Source organism: Emys orbicularis, chromosome 9 (genome assembly GCF_028017835.1).
Source record: "Emys orbicularis isolate rEmyOrb1 chromosome 9, rEmyOrb1.hap1, whole genome shotgun sequence".
In the NCBI taxonomy this organism is placed as follows: Eukaryota; Metazoa; Chordata; order Testudines; family Emydidae; genus Emys; species Emys orbicularis.
The window spans coordinates 18,207,144-18,222,911 of record NC_088691.1 but is presented as its reverse complement, the minus strand read 5'-3'; the positions used below and the strand labels follow the sequence as shown (position 1 = coordinate 18,222,911).

At 41.6% G+C, this 15,768-nt stretch overlaps 1 protein-coding gene across 1 annotated transcript; it reads right to left on the bottom strand.

Annotated features, from left to right (window-relative positions):
• Nucleotides 1-11,314: 11,314 nt before the first annotated feature.
• NXT2 (nuclear transport factor 2 like export factor 2) lies at nt 11,315-15,067 on the bottom strand. The gene is made up of 4 exons (XM_065410335.1): nt 14,957-15,067; nt 14,166-14,252; nt 12,790-12,934; nt 11,315-12,182 (listed from the first exon to the last, which is right to left on the bottom strand). The coding sequence occupies exons 1-4, from the start codon at nt 14,969-14,971 to the stop codon at nt 12,004-12,006; spliced, it is 426 nt and encodes a 141-aa protein (XP_065266407.1). The 5' UTR covers nt 14,972-15,067; the 3' UTR covers nt 11,315-12,003.
• Nucleotides 15,068-15,768: the final 701 nt, after the last annotated feature.

The following is a 15,768-nucleotide window of genomic DNA, read 5'->3' as shown; positions in this document are numbered from 1 at the left end:
GGCGCGGGCCGCCCGCCCACCGGGGCTCGCCGCGGAGCGAACTGATGGGCTCCGCCTCAGCGCGCCGGCCGCGGGACACGGCGCGCCCCGGGGGAGCCCGAGGCGGCCGCGGCGCCTGAGGGAGGAGGGGCGGCGAGGCTCGCGCCCTGGCCCGGACAGCGAGCGGCTGCCCTGGCTGGGCGGTGATTGGCCCCCAGCCGGGCTCTCCGCTGCTCGCCTTCGCCGCCAGAGAGCGGCCGCGGACCCCCCGGACTCCCGGGGAGAGGACGGGGGCCATGGGGACAAGAAACTTCCAAAGGACTGAGACCCCCCTGCGAGCCGGAGTGAGCACGCCCGCCCGGGGAGCCTGAGGCTGAGCCAGGCGTTCAGTGAACACAGCGCCCCCTGCCGGCAGCGCTCGCAGCTGAAGCAGGAGAGCCGGACCCAGCCCGACTCCAAACAAGGGAACCCGACCAGACTCCAGAGGCAAAAGAATAGATAAGGCGAACAGAGGATGAAGAGCTGCTTAGATGTTAAACATTGTTTTCAGAACTGGTATGTTCTATAAGGAAGGACTTCTCACAAAATCTAGGAGAGCAAAGCTGAGGTTACACACAGGGATCGCCCTGAGCAGCAATTCCACATATATTAGATCAAAAGGCATAATGCAAATAAAAGGACAATTTTCCAAAACACTAATGGGTGTTAGGTGTCCAATGCCAGTTGACTTTCTAATTTCCCTGGGATCCATTTGTGTAATCTCATTCCAAGAAACTGATTAGTTCTTTTTACCTTCACCAATGATAGGTCAGAGATGAGACCCAAGCCTGCAATGAGCTCTGTGCAGGCCAGTCCCTGTGTCCACCCAGGGTTCATTACAGGATGGGGGGCCTAAGACAGGAAGCAGAATTTTCTTCTGAATTTCTCCTTTTATCTGAACTTAATCAGTCCAAATCTCAACTATATTTGAGTTTCAGATCTATTTAACATGTCTTCAATAGAGACATCACTACAACCCATGTAGCTAGGTGAACAGGAAGAAATCAAATTGGCAAGTGTTTTGGCTAAATGCCAAATCAAATTTGGCCCAGACCAAAGTATCTGAAATTCAGCTCAACTCCAGTAAGAACCTTATATACGTAATGAACTGCTCTGTGGGAATTAAGTCTTTGTCAGCACTGTAGCTACTGAGATGAAAAAAAACAGATTGTGTAATGCAAAAGGTTTATCTTGTAACATGGTTGTCCTTTCTCAGTTGAGACTGATTTGCATTCATTTTCTACAGTACTTATTTTGGATAGTGTATCTCTAGCTATTTTTCTTTTGCTCAAATGTTTTCAAGCATTATATAGGATACGGTATTTCTCTTTAGATGAGCTAGTCATATTGAATTTTATCTGACCTAAAAAATGCTGTTACTGAAAAATTGCTTTTATCAATTTTTTTAAATGCAACTATTTTTAAAGCCAGTCACTAACCTAAATTACATGACAATTATTTGTTTCTTTGCAATATCTAGCCCTATAACACTTTATGATGAAAAGACTTTAGTGCATTAAGACTGCATAGGCTACTTTAATAAACAAAAAAAAAATTAGCAGAATGAGGCCTGTCCTGTGTGATATTCTCCAGGGTACAATCTGGATCGTTGAACAGCTGCATTCCCTCGAGTCTCCAATGTGGGGTGCCTTTTACACCACTCTTCTGTAAGAGCATCCACTCCTGGCCTGTTCACACGCAGCCACTAGCAAAATCACTCCCAGTATGTTACATAAATGCTCTTCTAACCACTCATGAATTATGTACAGGGCGACACCAGCAAATTCCCAATTCCAGCCTTGTCCCCCAGAAATGTGCATCTTGTATTGTCCAGCAGATGCTGGACAATGCAAGCTTATAGAAAGTCTGTCATTTCCATCAAAGGAAAATTATATGCATAGGTCCTGTTATCTCAAGTAGTGGTTCCTAAACACTTCAATCCAAACACACATTGGTTTAGATAAAACAAGTTTATTAACTACAAAAAGATAAAAAAAAAAATCTAAGTGACTACAAGTAATGAGGCATAAAAGTCAGAATTGGTTACAAAAGAAATAAAAGATAAAATGCAACTGACATCTAACAAACTAAAATGGATTCTGAGCAAATGTGTGTGTCTCACCACCCTACTATAATAGGCTGGATTTCCTTCCAGCCAGGACTCCCCCAAGCAATTCAGAATGTCCTTCTGTTGTTGTTCAGATGTTGATAATGTAGCCATCAGAGATAAAGGGAGGAGCAGAATAAAGTGTTTTTACCCTTTTTATAACTCAGTCCTTTGTTCTAGAAAGATCTTCAATTTTCAGCTGAGTCATTTGGTGTCAGCCTGTTTCTTGTGGACTTGAACTATAGGCCATCCCAGTGATGGAATATAAATTTCTTGTTCACTTTCCCCCCTGCTGAAGAATGTCCACTTAACTAGGTGATAGCCTCATTGTCTCTGAGGAACTGGTTTGTGGGTGTTCCCCAGAATTATAACATATTTCAGTAACAATCATACAGTAGAACTGTATAACTTTACATATAGTGTTGCTACACTTTACCAGGATAATATTCAGCAGATTATGACTTTTCAAATGATGCCACACAAGTCATACTTTGTACAAAATATATCGTAACCTTGTAACGGTGATCATAGTGGCCTACCCTGCCACACCATCCCTATGCTATGACTTCAACACCTCAAATAAAGTCTACACCACCAAATCTTCAGCTCCTAGCAAAGCCTGGAGCTTCTGTGATCTTACAAACAATGCATGGATTGGGAGTGAGAGAGACTATACATAAGAGAACCTAACCTGAGGAGAGGAGATTGGAGCAGACAGAGGAAAACTAGGACCCTTGAGCAAAAGTTGTATGTGCTGAAGTCCAAATGGTTGCAGGAGTCTATGCCAACCTTAGAATTCAGGCAGCAGGCTGATTTATACTGATAATATACTTCTTGTATTTTTGTAACAAAACCAAGGAAATTCCCAAGTCACTTTTGTAACTAACTTTATTGTAAGTTATCAAAATGTAATTCCAAGAATATGTTAATTAATAAAACCTAAGTCTTAAAGTGTGGAAATAAAGGTAGATACAGATTTCTAATACAAAACAAGTTCTCTAAGAAACCTTGATGTGCAAAAATTTACATTGGGCATTCCAACCACATCAACTGTCCTTTGTTTATTGTTTTCTCTGTAAGACAGTTAAAATTGTTTAACGGATAGGCTATTAATTGCCCTTATTAATTTTATGTTTAGTGTATTATGGGAGCTTTGCCATTGACTTCGGTAGAGCCAGGATTTCATCTTATGTACTTAACATAGAAGATATACTGTAGGAAATTGTGCCTTAATTACACAGCAGTTTTAGATATATAAGTGTTGTGTGTGTGATGTCTGCATATTTCAGTAATTAAAGTGTTAGTATTCTGCAGCAAAATGTGTGTGCAACATATCTTGAAATTACTATTTATATAGTTTGTTGCAGGACAGTTACTGTAGGGATTAGTACGCTCTGTTGAAATAAGTTAAGTCTATAGCTTTCTTTCTGTAACAAACTAAACAATTCTTTCTTGGTAATTATGTCTTTGCGGTCAGAGTTAGTTGTTATTGGATTGTCCAATATTACTTTTCACATAAATTGGTTGAAGTAGTCCTATGACTGGGGGAATCCTCAGCTACTCCTCTAAGGTAGCTGTGCTGTATTTCCATCTGCAAATCTTCAAATTTCTGGTTCTCACAGTTATGCAACTGTTTACGTTGCCAACTCTGGAAGGGGATATGTACAGCCAGCCCAACCATCAACAAAAAAGTTTTCATTAAATTATTTTCAATCAGATGAAAATGTATTTAATAAATATTAGGTTTGTAAAACAGTGATTTGGAGTGAAAAGAGGGTCCTAAACTACCTGATAGTGTCACTTTAATATTTGTGAAGGGCTATCAGTGCTATTATTTTTCATAGATTTTAAGGCCAGAAGGGACCATTATTTATCATCTCCTCTTCCCTTCTGTATAAGTCAGCCCACAACTTCAGGGTTAACTAGACTGGCTGTCTTTCTAAAAGATATGCTCTATCTCAACTGACTTCTACCAAGATTGACACATCATTGTTTCCTTGGCTGCATTAAGGTCTCATTGTAGGGATGCTTTGAAAACTTGATTACCGAAGAAAAGAAGCTACACAACTGAAAATAAGTTATATTATTTCCCTGGCAGGACTCACAGTGATAATCTCTAAGCAAGACCAGTTTGTATTTCCCATACCTACAAACTACCTAGCACCTGGTTAATTGGCATGGACCTGCTGCCACCCTGCACCACAGAACAAGTAGCATTAATTCTCAAAGGTGGTAACTCAGTTTGTGTTATGAATACTGAGCGGTTTAATATTTAGGAGATATGGAACCCAACTATGACTAAAGATGGAAATAGGTTGTCTTTTGCTGTTTTCTCGGTCCAGGCATGCACTGTCCTGTATTTCTGGGTGTTATGGCCCTTACTCCGTTCTTATCCACACATAATAATCAACTGAAAGGGGAAGACAGACATGTAGGCACATTGGGGAAGAAATTCATGGAGTGAGTTAGGTTCCATGACTAATAAAAATACTACCCAAATACCCCATGGTACAGTTGGTCAGTGTCAGGGCCTGCATGGTGCTGTGTACCCTCAGTTCCTGGGTTTCAGTAGGGTTGATCTACATCTGATTCAGTGGGAGATGGGAAAGCCTAGCACTCAGGAGGATCAGACTGGAATGCTTGGCCCATCCATGAATTGGGACGTACATAAAAGCACACACAATAGATACCTCACAAAACGTTTTGGAGAAGCCAACATTGACCCATGTCTCACTGGGCCTCCTAAATCAGTTCAATTTTCTTGGGGGTGAGGGGGAAAAAAAGAAGAGTTCATAGTGTAACCACATCGTTAGAAAACATTTCATTTAGATGAATAGAAATGTTCAGAATAGTCTCCTGTAGAGTCACCAAGTACTTTAAACTGTTTGTATGACACAGGATAGTCCATTCATTCACTTTGGAGTAATAGCAGGGTTGTTGTTTTTTTACACTTAATGATGTGGTTTGCACATTAGAATTTATACTTGTTTTTTTCTAGCATAGTCTGTTTCAATGAATATACACAGCAAAATATGAAGTATTTATCTATGGAATCTCTATTTAAGCAGGGATCTGGTGTCTGGTGGTGATTCAGTGGGCTGGAAGAAGTGATTTGCTGGGTCTCAATCCCATACCAAGTAGCCAAACATTCACATCACAAAAAACACTGACTGGCAGCTCAGCAGAGTCACAAGAACCATAGACACAAATACGCTGTAGACCTTGGAATGGTGTTCACTTGATAGCCCCAGATATTGAAGTTATATACTGCAATCCTACAAGCTTCTCCCTCAGTACTGTGTCAAGGTGTCTAAATTACATCCCAGCAGGACCATCATTGTGGGGTGAGACAATAGTTCATTCCCTATCATTGGGGATCCATGTCGTCTGCAGCGGCCTGTGTGGCTAACCTCAAAGCCGCCCAAGCAGTCGCCCCCCCCGGCCAGCCACCCCAGCCATTTCTGAGCTGCCCCGGGACCAGCCGTACCAGCCACTGCTTAGGCAGCCAGCCCCGGGGACCACCTGAACAGCAACCGGTGGGGCTGGTCCCAGGGACCGCCTGAGGAGTGGTCCCAGGGGCCGCCTGAGGAGTGGTCCCAGGGGCCGCTGCAGCTCAGTAGCCCCTGGCAGCGGTGGCTAGGATGCAACCCCTGGCAGCTGGTGCTGCTGCTCCCCAACCCCCAGAGCAACAGCACCCCTGGCAGTGCTCCACCCCAGAGCATTGGCTCCCTCCAGGGCTCCCCAGCAGCACCTAGCTAAATATTTTGGGACTCATTCAATATTAAAGGGTCTGAGTTACTATTTTGGGAAGCTTGAGTCCTATTGGACACCATATGATGAAGCAAATTTTGTCAGCCTCTGTGGAGAGTCCAAGGACTGAAGGGATGATGGGTAAGGCTATGATTTAGTCAGGGGTATTTATAGTACAAGTCATGGATAGGTCACAGGCAATAAACAAAAATTCACAGCTCCATGACCTGTCCATGACTTGTGCTGTCAATCACAGTTAACTCATGTGATTAACTCAAAAAAATTAAAATCCATTAATCAGTTTTAATCGCACTGTTAAACAATACCAATTTAAATATATTAAATATTTTTGATGTTTTTCTACATTTTCAAATATTTGATTTCAATTTACACAGAATACAGTGTATAGTGCTCACTTTATATTATTATTACAATGATTTGCACTGTAAAACGATAAATAAAAAATAGTATTTTTTAATTCACCTCTTACAAGTACTGTAGTGCAATCTCTACTGTGAAAGTGTAACTTACAAATGTAGATTTTTTTGTTACGTAACTGCACTCAAAACCAAAACAATGTAAAACTTTGGAGCCTACAAGTCCACTCAGTCCTACTTCCTGTTCAGCCAGTCACTAAGACAAACAAGTTTGTTTACATTTACCAGAGATAATGCTGCTCGCTTATTTACAATGTCACCTGAAAATGAGAACAGCATTGCAAGGCATTTACTTTTATATGCCACTTCATGCTTTGGCCACCATGCCGATGACACTTGTTAAAAAAAATAATGCATTAATTAAATTTGTGACTGAACTCCTTTGGGGAGAATTGTATATCTCCTGCTATTCTACCTGTATTCTGCCATATATTTTGTGTTATCGCAGTCTCAGATGACGACCCAGCACATGTTGTTGATTTAAGAACACTTTCACTACAGATTTGACAAAATGCAAAGAAGGTACCAATGTGAGATTTCTAAAGCTAGCTACAGCACTCAACCCAAGATTTAAGAATCTGAAGGGGCTTCCAAAATCCGAGTGGGATGAGGTATGGAGCATGTTTTTGGAGAAGTCTTTAAAGAGTTACACTCCAATGCGGAAACTACAGAACCTGAACCACCAAAAAAGAAAATCAACCTTTTGTTGGTGGCATCTGACTCAGATGATGAAAATGAACGTGGATCAGCCTGCACTGCTTTGGATTGTTGTCGAGCAGAAGCATGTATTCTGGAATGGTGGTTGAAGCACGAAGGGACTTAGGAATCTTTACTGCATCTAGCAGGTACATATGTTGCAATGCTGGCTACAACAGTGCCATGCGAACGCCTGTTCTCACTTTCAGGTAACATTGTAAACAAAAAGCGGGCATTATCTCCTGCAAATGTAAACAAACTTGATTGGCTGAACAAGAAGTAGCACTCAGTGGACTTGTAGGCTCTAAAGTTTTACATTGTTTTGAGTGCAGTTATTTTTTTGTACATAATTCTACATTTGTAAGTTCAACTTTCATGATAAAGAGATTGCACTACAGTATTTGTATTAGGTGAATTGAAACACTATTTCTTTTTTACAGTGCAATATTTGTAATAAAAATATAAAGTGAGCACTGTACACTTTGTATTCTGTGTTGTAACTGAAATCAAAATACTTGAAAATGTAGAAAACATCCAAAAATATTTAAATAAATTGTATTCTATTGTTTAACAGAGCGATTAATCGCTTGACAGCCCTACTTCCTTTTAAGCTCTTCATCCCCATTCCAGACCTTTTATGCTAGGTAAAATGGCCAGAGGAGCATGAAAAGCCCTAAAAGCCAGGGGGAGTTGGCACTGCAGAAAACAACTGTAAGGCTGTCCTCCAAGGACCCTTCACAAGTTCTGGTACAAAAAAGTTGTGCCACCATGAGTGGGGCATGGTGCGGGTGGAGCCACAAAACTAGAGATTCTAGGCAGCATTCCAGCCCGAAGGACAGCCTCAGGGAGCCCCCGTAAGTTAGGTACAGCACAGAGCCTCACTCCTAGTTTTTAGGCTCACATTTGAACAAAATTTAAAGCACTTTTCACTGAGTGACCACCCCTCCCAAGAGTTTAGAACCCTTAACTGCTACTCATGTTGATGAAAATTGAAGGTGATCAGCACCTAAGTGTAAACTTGTAACATTAGTAGCCAATTGGTCTATTGAACTCAGCCATTCTTGATGCTAAAAAGGAAAAACAGAGTAAATTTAGTTCTTTGGGTAAATGTTCTATTTATCCATAGAAGAGGTATAGCACAGGCATAATCTATGCTTTTTTTTGGGGGGGGGGGGGGGGAGGCGGCGGGGGTAGGAGGGGAGGACATTTACCATCCAAGCATCTTGCATACACTATGTGTTTGGCTGACTTCTTCTTAGCATTTGTTGAATGGTGATGTAAACTTCAGTGAATGTTGTCCAAGGGAACTGCCACATTCCCCAGAGATTTTACTTCTGCCCTCTCAAGTATCATTTACCTCTATTATGCTGCATTACTCTCCTGCTGATGCACATGACTGTGGAATCAGTTGCCACCATCAGTTCGTTTTTCTCATCACAGGAGAGACACCACCACTATCAAGGAGCATGCACACTGGTGGCCTCTGTTCTGAGACATTTGAGTACCATATGGTGGCAATAGTTAGAACATATGTAACTCAATGCCAAAACCCAAACAGCAAAGTTGAAGAGCCAAATGTTATTTCCTGAACTTTAATATAGTAAGAAAACACTATGAAAACTTGTAATAAAAATAAAATACCAGATCAAGCAATTTTTTTTAAGTGACACCCTTACAAGAGGTCATAAACAGTTGCAAAAGATTATAAAACATTCAAGTTTGTGGAAAGCTATTTTGATGTTAAAAAAGCATCACTTCTTTATATACTCAGAAGTCTCTCATCAGATAACAAGCGTTACCTACGCCAGCCTTTGAAGACAAAATACTTCCCACCAAGAAATAGCAGCACTTGAGCATTTTAAATTATTTGTGGCATGCTAAAAAGAGCAAAGCAACATAACTAGAATGTCAAAACAAAACTGACTAATGGAGGCAATACAAGATAGGCAAAATGGGTCGATCCAGTTGTCAAGTGCCAGAAGGTATCATTAGGATTTGCATTTGCTTAGCTTTTCACCTTGATTTTGTATTACTGCTTTGCTACATGCCCAGAATTTACTATTTTAATAGCAAGGGAAAACATCAGAGTGTTTGGACTTCTATGCAGTTTAGTTCTTATGATTTTGTACAAGTATTAAGAAAATTAAGAATTTTGGTTAGCAGGCAATTATGGCAGCCTGAGCACGCCCCTTTTTTTTAAGGCAGATCACCTCCAGCTAAAAAGACAATCATCAATAACTGCCAAAGCCAAACCTTATTATGGCTCTACTGAAGGTGTAGTAACAAGGGAAGGGAAGCAGGAAGAACAGTGTGGAAGATCATCACTTCCACAAAAATCCATGCTAGCAACAGCCAAGATCCACTTCCAACTGTGAAATTAACACAATGGAAGGCAGAGCTTGTACAACCAGGTTAGTTTGTGCACATACTAAATTATGCTTCAAATAGTAAGAACTCGGAGCACCAGCCATACTTAAAGCCCAAACCTGTTTCCATCTGAACAGAATGTATAGAATGGCTACATCTACATCTAAAACTTCCATTGTGTGGCAGAAAGTCTTAGACAATTGAACATGCTAATTTAAGATTTAAGGTGTCATCCCAATAATTTTAAATAAATATTTACTTGAGTATAAGTGTGTTTGTTTGGTATAAGAATATTGTGTTCTGAAGACTGAATGTCTTCATAATTCAGAAGCCCAGTGCTGGAATTTCACCCATAAATGTTTTAGAGCTAAAAGTTATACTGATACTGTATGAAGACAAGATACAGATGAAATTCATATTCCTAGTGTAAGAAACAGTGAGTTGTAACCATAATACAACACCACCACAGTTCAACAATGCTATATAATTAGCAGGTAACTTCAATGTTAATTCTTCTTTTGATCTGGTAGAAAAGATATGAAAACCTCCCAACATTATTGCAAGGTAACATTACACAGTTAAAAAGGTCAATCTTTCCCCCACTATGCACACAGATCGCAATACATTTACGATAGCTACAACGTTAAAACAGTTTTGTAGTCCTTATGCCATTTTTAGATTCCTGTTTTCTCAAAAGAAGGAAAACAGAGGAAGCAGTTTCCTGAGCAAGGACTTTAGAGAGACCATTTCAGACTTTAACTATAGAAAATTTTCCATTTACGAGAGTTGGCCAATATATTACAAATTCGCCAACCTAATGATATAAACCATTGCTGGAAACCTGGAAATACTGGTGCAGCCAACCATTTCATCTTTATATCAACTTATACCATTATTTGTTAAAACATATGTTAAGTATACATAAGTTTTTAAAATATGGTTTATTTTCTGTTTTCTGATTTAAGGAATAAAATGAGTTGTTACCCAGTATAAAGGTAACAGCCTTGTGAATTGTCTAAACATCCGTTAGGATGAAATTAAGATCAGATATACAAGTTACTGTCAAATATATTTTTACTTACAAGCAGAGTGTGTGTTTTCAAGTACTTACTACGTGACTAGATTTCCATCCGTTTAATTTGCTCAACTTAGATTAGCAGTCTGAACACAAAGTGCTGCCATTCTGAGATCTAAAGCGTTAATTCGGGTTAAGAAAGCAAGCTACCCTCTAAACTTTAAAACAATAAAAAAAAATTAAAAATAGAACCAAGAGTATAGCAATTGAAGGTAAACGTATTCTGAGAAACCCATAATAAAAACCAAACAAGAGAAAGACAAATGAAAGTTGCGCATTAACTTCGGATCGAAGGAAGATAAAATTTTCTCACGTAGAGAGGTTAATATCCTTCTGGGACCACAGTAGTCAAAGTATCTACTCTGAACAACTGCACTAAAGAGATGACTACCATATCATATATACAATTTCAATGCCACTTTCCTATTATAATGTTTCAGACTGATGGGGTAAAAGCTTGCAAATTCTAAAAAGGAGAAAAAGTTGCAATAAAATAAGTATGTTGTGCTTCATAGTAATAATGAAATTACTAGCTACAGAAAACAGAGGATGACACAGCTGATTGATACGTAGCTTATACTCCAAGACTTCTAAAGAAAGGGAAGCAGCTTCTCAAATCAGCTTAACATGGTTATCCTTTCCCTTTGCATTCAACAGAGCTGTTAGTGTGGACCTAGATCTACATAAGTGATCATAACCAAATATTAACAGGGTTAAGCCAAAGGGGAAACCTGATAAGTGTTGTATTCCTTGTACATCAAGGACACTAAACATTGGCTTTACAACAGATGATTTTTTGAGAGTTTACACATGTTCAAAAGTTATATTTTCAATTTTCAGAGAGGAAGCAGAAAGTACGACTGTATTTGCCAATCCCTTTATTCCCCCATCCCCCAAACCATGTAATTCATTGGTGACACTACAACTCCAAGTGGGATCTCTCCCATCTATTATATGAGAAGTTACTTTGATGTTGCCACTCTTATTGGAAAAAAGAACTCTAATGGTTGCCAGATCAAGCTCAAGGCTCAAAATAAGCAGTTCTAACTTTCATATACATGTCACATATGAGCAACTAACTCCATTTCTCACTGTCGTGGGTGTCTGCTTCAAAGATGGTGTTTCTAAGCTGAAATGATTGCACATCTGTATGAAGGGATTCAGTGTCCAAGTAGCGGAGATTTTAGCATTCAATATTATTGAAAAAGTTCCTGGAGCAGCAGGATAGTTGTATGTAAGGCATTTACAGGAATGATTTCAACATTACATGAGAGAATCACTAACACAAACTTCAGGAACGGTTAAGCCCTCTGGCTCACTGCCTTAAATATTTCATAGGGGCCCAAGTAACTTGAGCAAACTTCTTCCATTTCAAAAATACATTTGCCATTAAGTCCAGGGCCACTAGGACTAGCACAACACAGATCTGCAGTACTTCCAGAACGAACGGCACACTAAGTGAAGGGATAAAGGTCTTCCACGTTTAGAGAATGACTGTCCAGAGAGCTAAAGTCACGCAACGAAGAGGGAAAGCAATCACCTCTCAGTCCCCATTAACTGGCCCAATCCTGGAAGCGGAAGCAGTCACTTGCAATCTTCCACACTGTGCTAGTAGGTGTAGCTTGTGCTGTCAGTAAGAAATTCTGGGTGAAGTAACGTTGCTTGTTGCCTTCGAATTTTACTCTCCCACATGTCACTACAAGGACTGTTGTCTGGCTTTGAGTAGCTTGCTCTTCACAAAGAGAATGAAAGATGTAAAAGAATAAAACAGTTATGCACAATTTCCCATCACCTCAATTGCTTATGTGAAATGCCAGAATGTCTACTTAACTACTAATCATTTCCATACAAGTCACAGCTGCGGATTTTTTAGCAAATAGTTGGAAGAGTATGTGTGTTAAACTGATTTTTATGTTGTATTGTTACTAACAGAAACACCTATGGTAACTTGTTCATTAGCAAATGTTGCTTTTTAATGATATTTTTAACTTGCACTGTTTGTGTTACAGTGCCAGGTAGAGGTTAAAATTCCCTTGAAGTTAGTTTAATACATTAAGAGTAACTGCTTTAGTGCATGAAGATATCAAGGTTATATCTGAGTAAGCATTCTTAAAGAGGAAGTTTAATAAATTCTACTGTACAGTTTTAAGTAGTCACCCTCCCATTACTCCCCTTTATTTAAAAATAGCCCTACATTTCAGCCATCAGGTCTTTTCTTTACCTTGTTCTAAGAGCCACATCAATCAATATTTATTACATTTGTTGTTCACATTTGTTGTTCACTTTCTACAATTATAAAAAAAAAAAAAAAACCACCCTGAATTATAAAATAACCTTACCATGAACAGGTTGGCAGTCTAACATATTAACTTGGAATTCACTAGATGGCAACATTTCAAAAAATTCTTTCAGTGCTTCTTGTCCAGACACTGCATTACCATTCCAAATTAATGTTGCTTTGTCCAAATAGAGTCTAGCCAACACCTAAAGGGATTATGAGAACACGTTTGGAAAAAAATCCATTATTAAAAATCAAGCTACTTGTTGCCAATATGGGAAACACATTCATATGATCAGAAGAATTAAAACAGTATTGCACATATTAGATCCTCCTTCATACAGAACTGACTGAAGTGTCCTACTCAAACATTGGCTTCCATTAGTAACTACCGTCCTTGATCAAGAATTGAAGCTACTACACAAAATGAATGTATGTTTCTTCGTAACTTATTTTGTTAAGTAACAATGTGCCTTAGTACTCAAGATAGACACTGATCAGGTTCTTCAGCTGTTTCCTGTAGGAGGAAGGGTTGGAACTGAAGCACTTCCCAGCATAGCCAAAGCAAAGTACATTGTGACCTCTCTACTGTAAGTTTTCATCTTCAAAGTATTCCCCATTAAGAAAAAGAACATAGGGAAGTGTAATCTGAATAAAATTAACATGCATATAAACAAGGGCCACTGGAAAGTTACAAAAGAACACAGCATAGCATGTCTGAGGAAGCAGGCCGGTGCTTGAGCTCTATAATACAAACCTTAAAGAAGGGTCTATGTTGACCTCTTGCTATCTCTATCACGCATACTCATCTAGAGATCCATAAATACCACCATATTAAACAAGTGCGTGAAAAAGCATTCAGATCAGCAATTCTTCAACTGCAGTCCATGGAGCATTTCCTGATCATAAGATGCTGGTACCGCTTTCTCTTCCTCAGTCATTTCTAGAGATACCCAAACTCAATTATAATGAAGGGACACTGCTAGCTTAGGAGGTTAGGAGAAAGGAAACTTACTAATTCATGAGATCAGAGATGAGATGTTCTGAAAAAGGAAACTAATACAACTGATTTTAACTGTATATATTCAAATGTACTCTGCACTGTAGCTGCCGAAGGAAGAGATAAAGAGACAAATAGGATCATGGTTGCGAAGGGATCTGAGACATGCTTTAGAAGCACCTCACACAATGAAAAAAATTTAAGAATCCCTAATTTAGATAGTACCTTGAAGGATACTTCATAGAGCAGATCAGAAGACACACTGAGATCTGGACTCTGCCAGTAATGATAAGATGGGTGGTAGCTAACTCCCAGAAGTCTTGAAGGTAGCTAACTCCCAGAAGTCTCGAAGTATATAGGAGGATCAGTCTGACAATGGAAGAACACACAAGAGTGACAAGGGGATAACAACTGAGTCTTGTTAGGGATCTACCTACCCTTCTTCTTTTATCCATCGTTTCATAGTAAATGTTGACAAACTCTTCAGCAGCTCTACAAGTCTGATCCACATGAGTTTTAAAGTTCTGGAAACAACAGCAGCAAAACCCTCACAGTTACATAAAGCAATGTAAAACAGTTGGTTTGATAAAATTCTATGAGCAGTTTCTCCAGCAAGTAAATTAATATGTACAGTAACAAAATGAGATTCCAAAATGGAAACATCCTGTTACCCTACCACCGCTCTCCCCCAAAGAGCTAACACTGAACTGTTTCCTATAGCATACACGACAGGGCTTTCAAGCCCTGTGAATTCCAGGGACTCCACAGTCAAACTGATCTCGAACGAGAAATGGCCTGTTAGTTTTAACATTCCAATTAAGTTCCCATGGACATTTCACTCAATGACTCCCAGTTACCCCTACGCTGCTCCCCCCCCCCAACAATCTTGTCATTTTTCTCCCACGCGCATTTATACCCTGCAGATAAATCTCACCCCCCTCCCGCCCCCACCTCTCAGTGCCGATTCCGGCTGCTCGGGGCAGGGCCCGTGCTGCCCTCTGCCAGTGCTCGGCTAGTCTCGCTCAGGGGCACGGCACATTTCGTGGCCATGGCCCGAGTTCCGGGAGCCCGAGGCGGGCAGGGCCGCGCGGCGACTGGCCCGAGGGGGGCACCCCTCCCCCACCCCACACGCAGTCCCCGGGCCCTGGCTCCCTCATGGAGGGCGAGCTGCCTCTGCCCCCCTCCCCCGTGGCTCAGGCCTCGCGCTCCAGGACGCCCGCGGACTCACCACGGCGGCGGCCATACAGGCAGCGAAAGGGAAGCCCCGGCCCGGACCCGTCGCAGAGGACAAGGCGGGAGCAGCACTCTGGGAGGCTGAGACCTCGGCGATCAAAAGAAAGCGGATGTGTCCCGCCAAACCAGCGTCCCCCTTCCGGCCGCGCAGCGGTCCAACGCACAACTCCTTCCGGTGAGCAACTCGGAGCTGGGCCGCGGGCTTCCACAGCTAGGGTGGGGCCAACCTCCGCGCATGCGTCGTGAGTCCGGTGATGGGGGCACTGGGCAGGGCTTCAGGTGCAGGTGGTGGGACCGTGGCGCGAGGAGGAGAGGGGCGGAGCCGGCCGTTGGGGTGGAGTAGGCAGCCCCCACGTGCTCCCGCGAGCCTTCCTCCCCCTTCCCAGCTGTCAGCGCCACAGCCTCTGCGCACCGCCCGCGGCGCCTGGTGTCAGGCGAGGCGCTGCCACCCGCGCCCCCAGGGGACAGGGCCAGATGGACATCGCGCCCCTGGCTTCAGCAGCGCCACGAACATCTACCCCGCCCGAGGATCCGGTTCCCACTGTCTCTGCGCGGCGCGCAGCTCCGTGCACACACACAGCACAGCGCAGAACTGGGCGCAGAGTCCGGGAGTTGCACAGAGTTAATGCAGAGGCTGCATCCTGGCGAGAGAAAGATGCTGAAGCATTTAAGCGAAGGGGGGAAAGATCTGGGCTCCACTGAGATGAGAAATGAGGGGGGGAATCAACGTGCACAGATACATATATCAATAAATAGGAGGGCTGGTTTATCTTCTCCATACTGTTCATTAATCAGCACATCAGGCAC

Coding starts and splice junctions, on each gene's coding strand:
- NXT2 (XM_065410335.1), bottom strand. Junction 12,935..14,165: donor CGATGGATAAAAGAAGAAGG/GTAGGTAGATCC, acceptor TAATCCCTTTAG/GTGTTGGCTAGACTCTATTT. Junction 12,183..12,789: donor AGACTGCCAACCTGTTCATG/GTAAGGTTATTT, acceptor CTCTTTGTGAAG/AGCAAGCTACTCAAAGCCAG.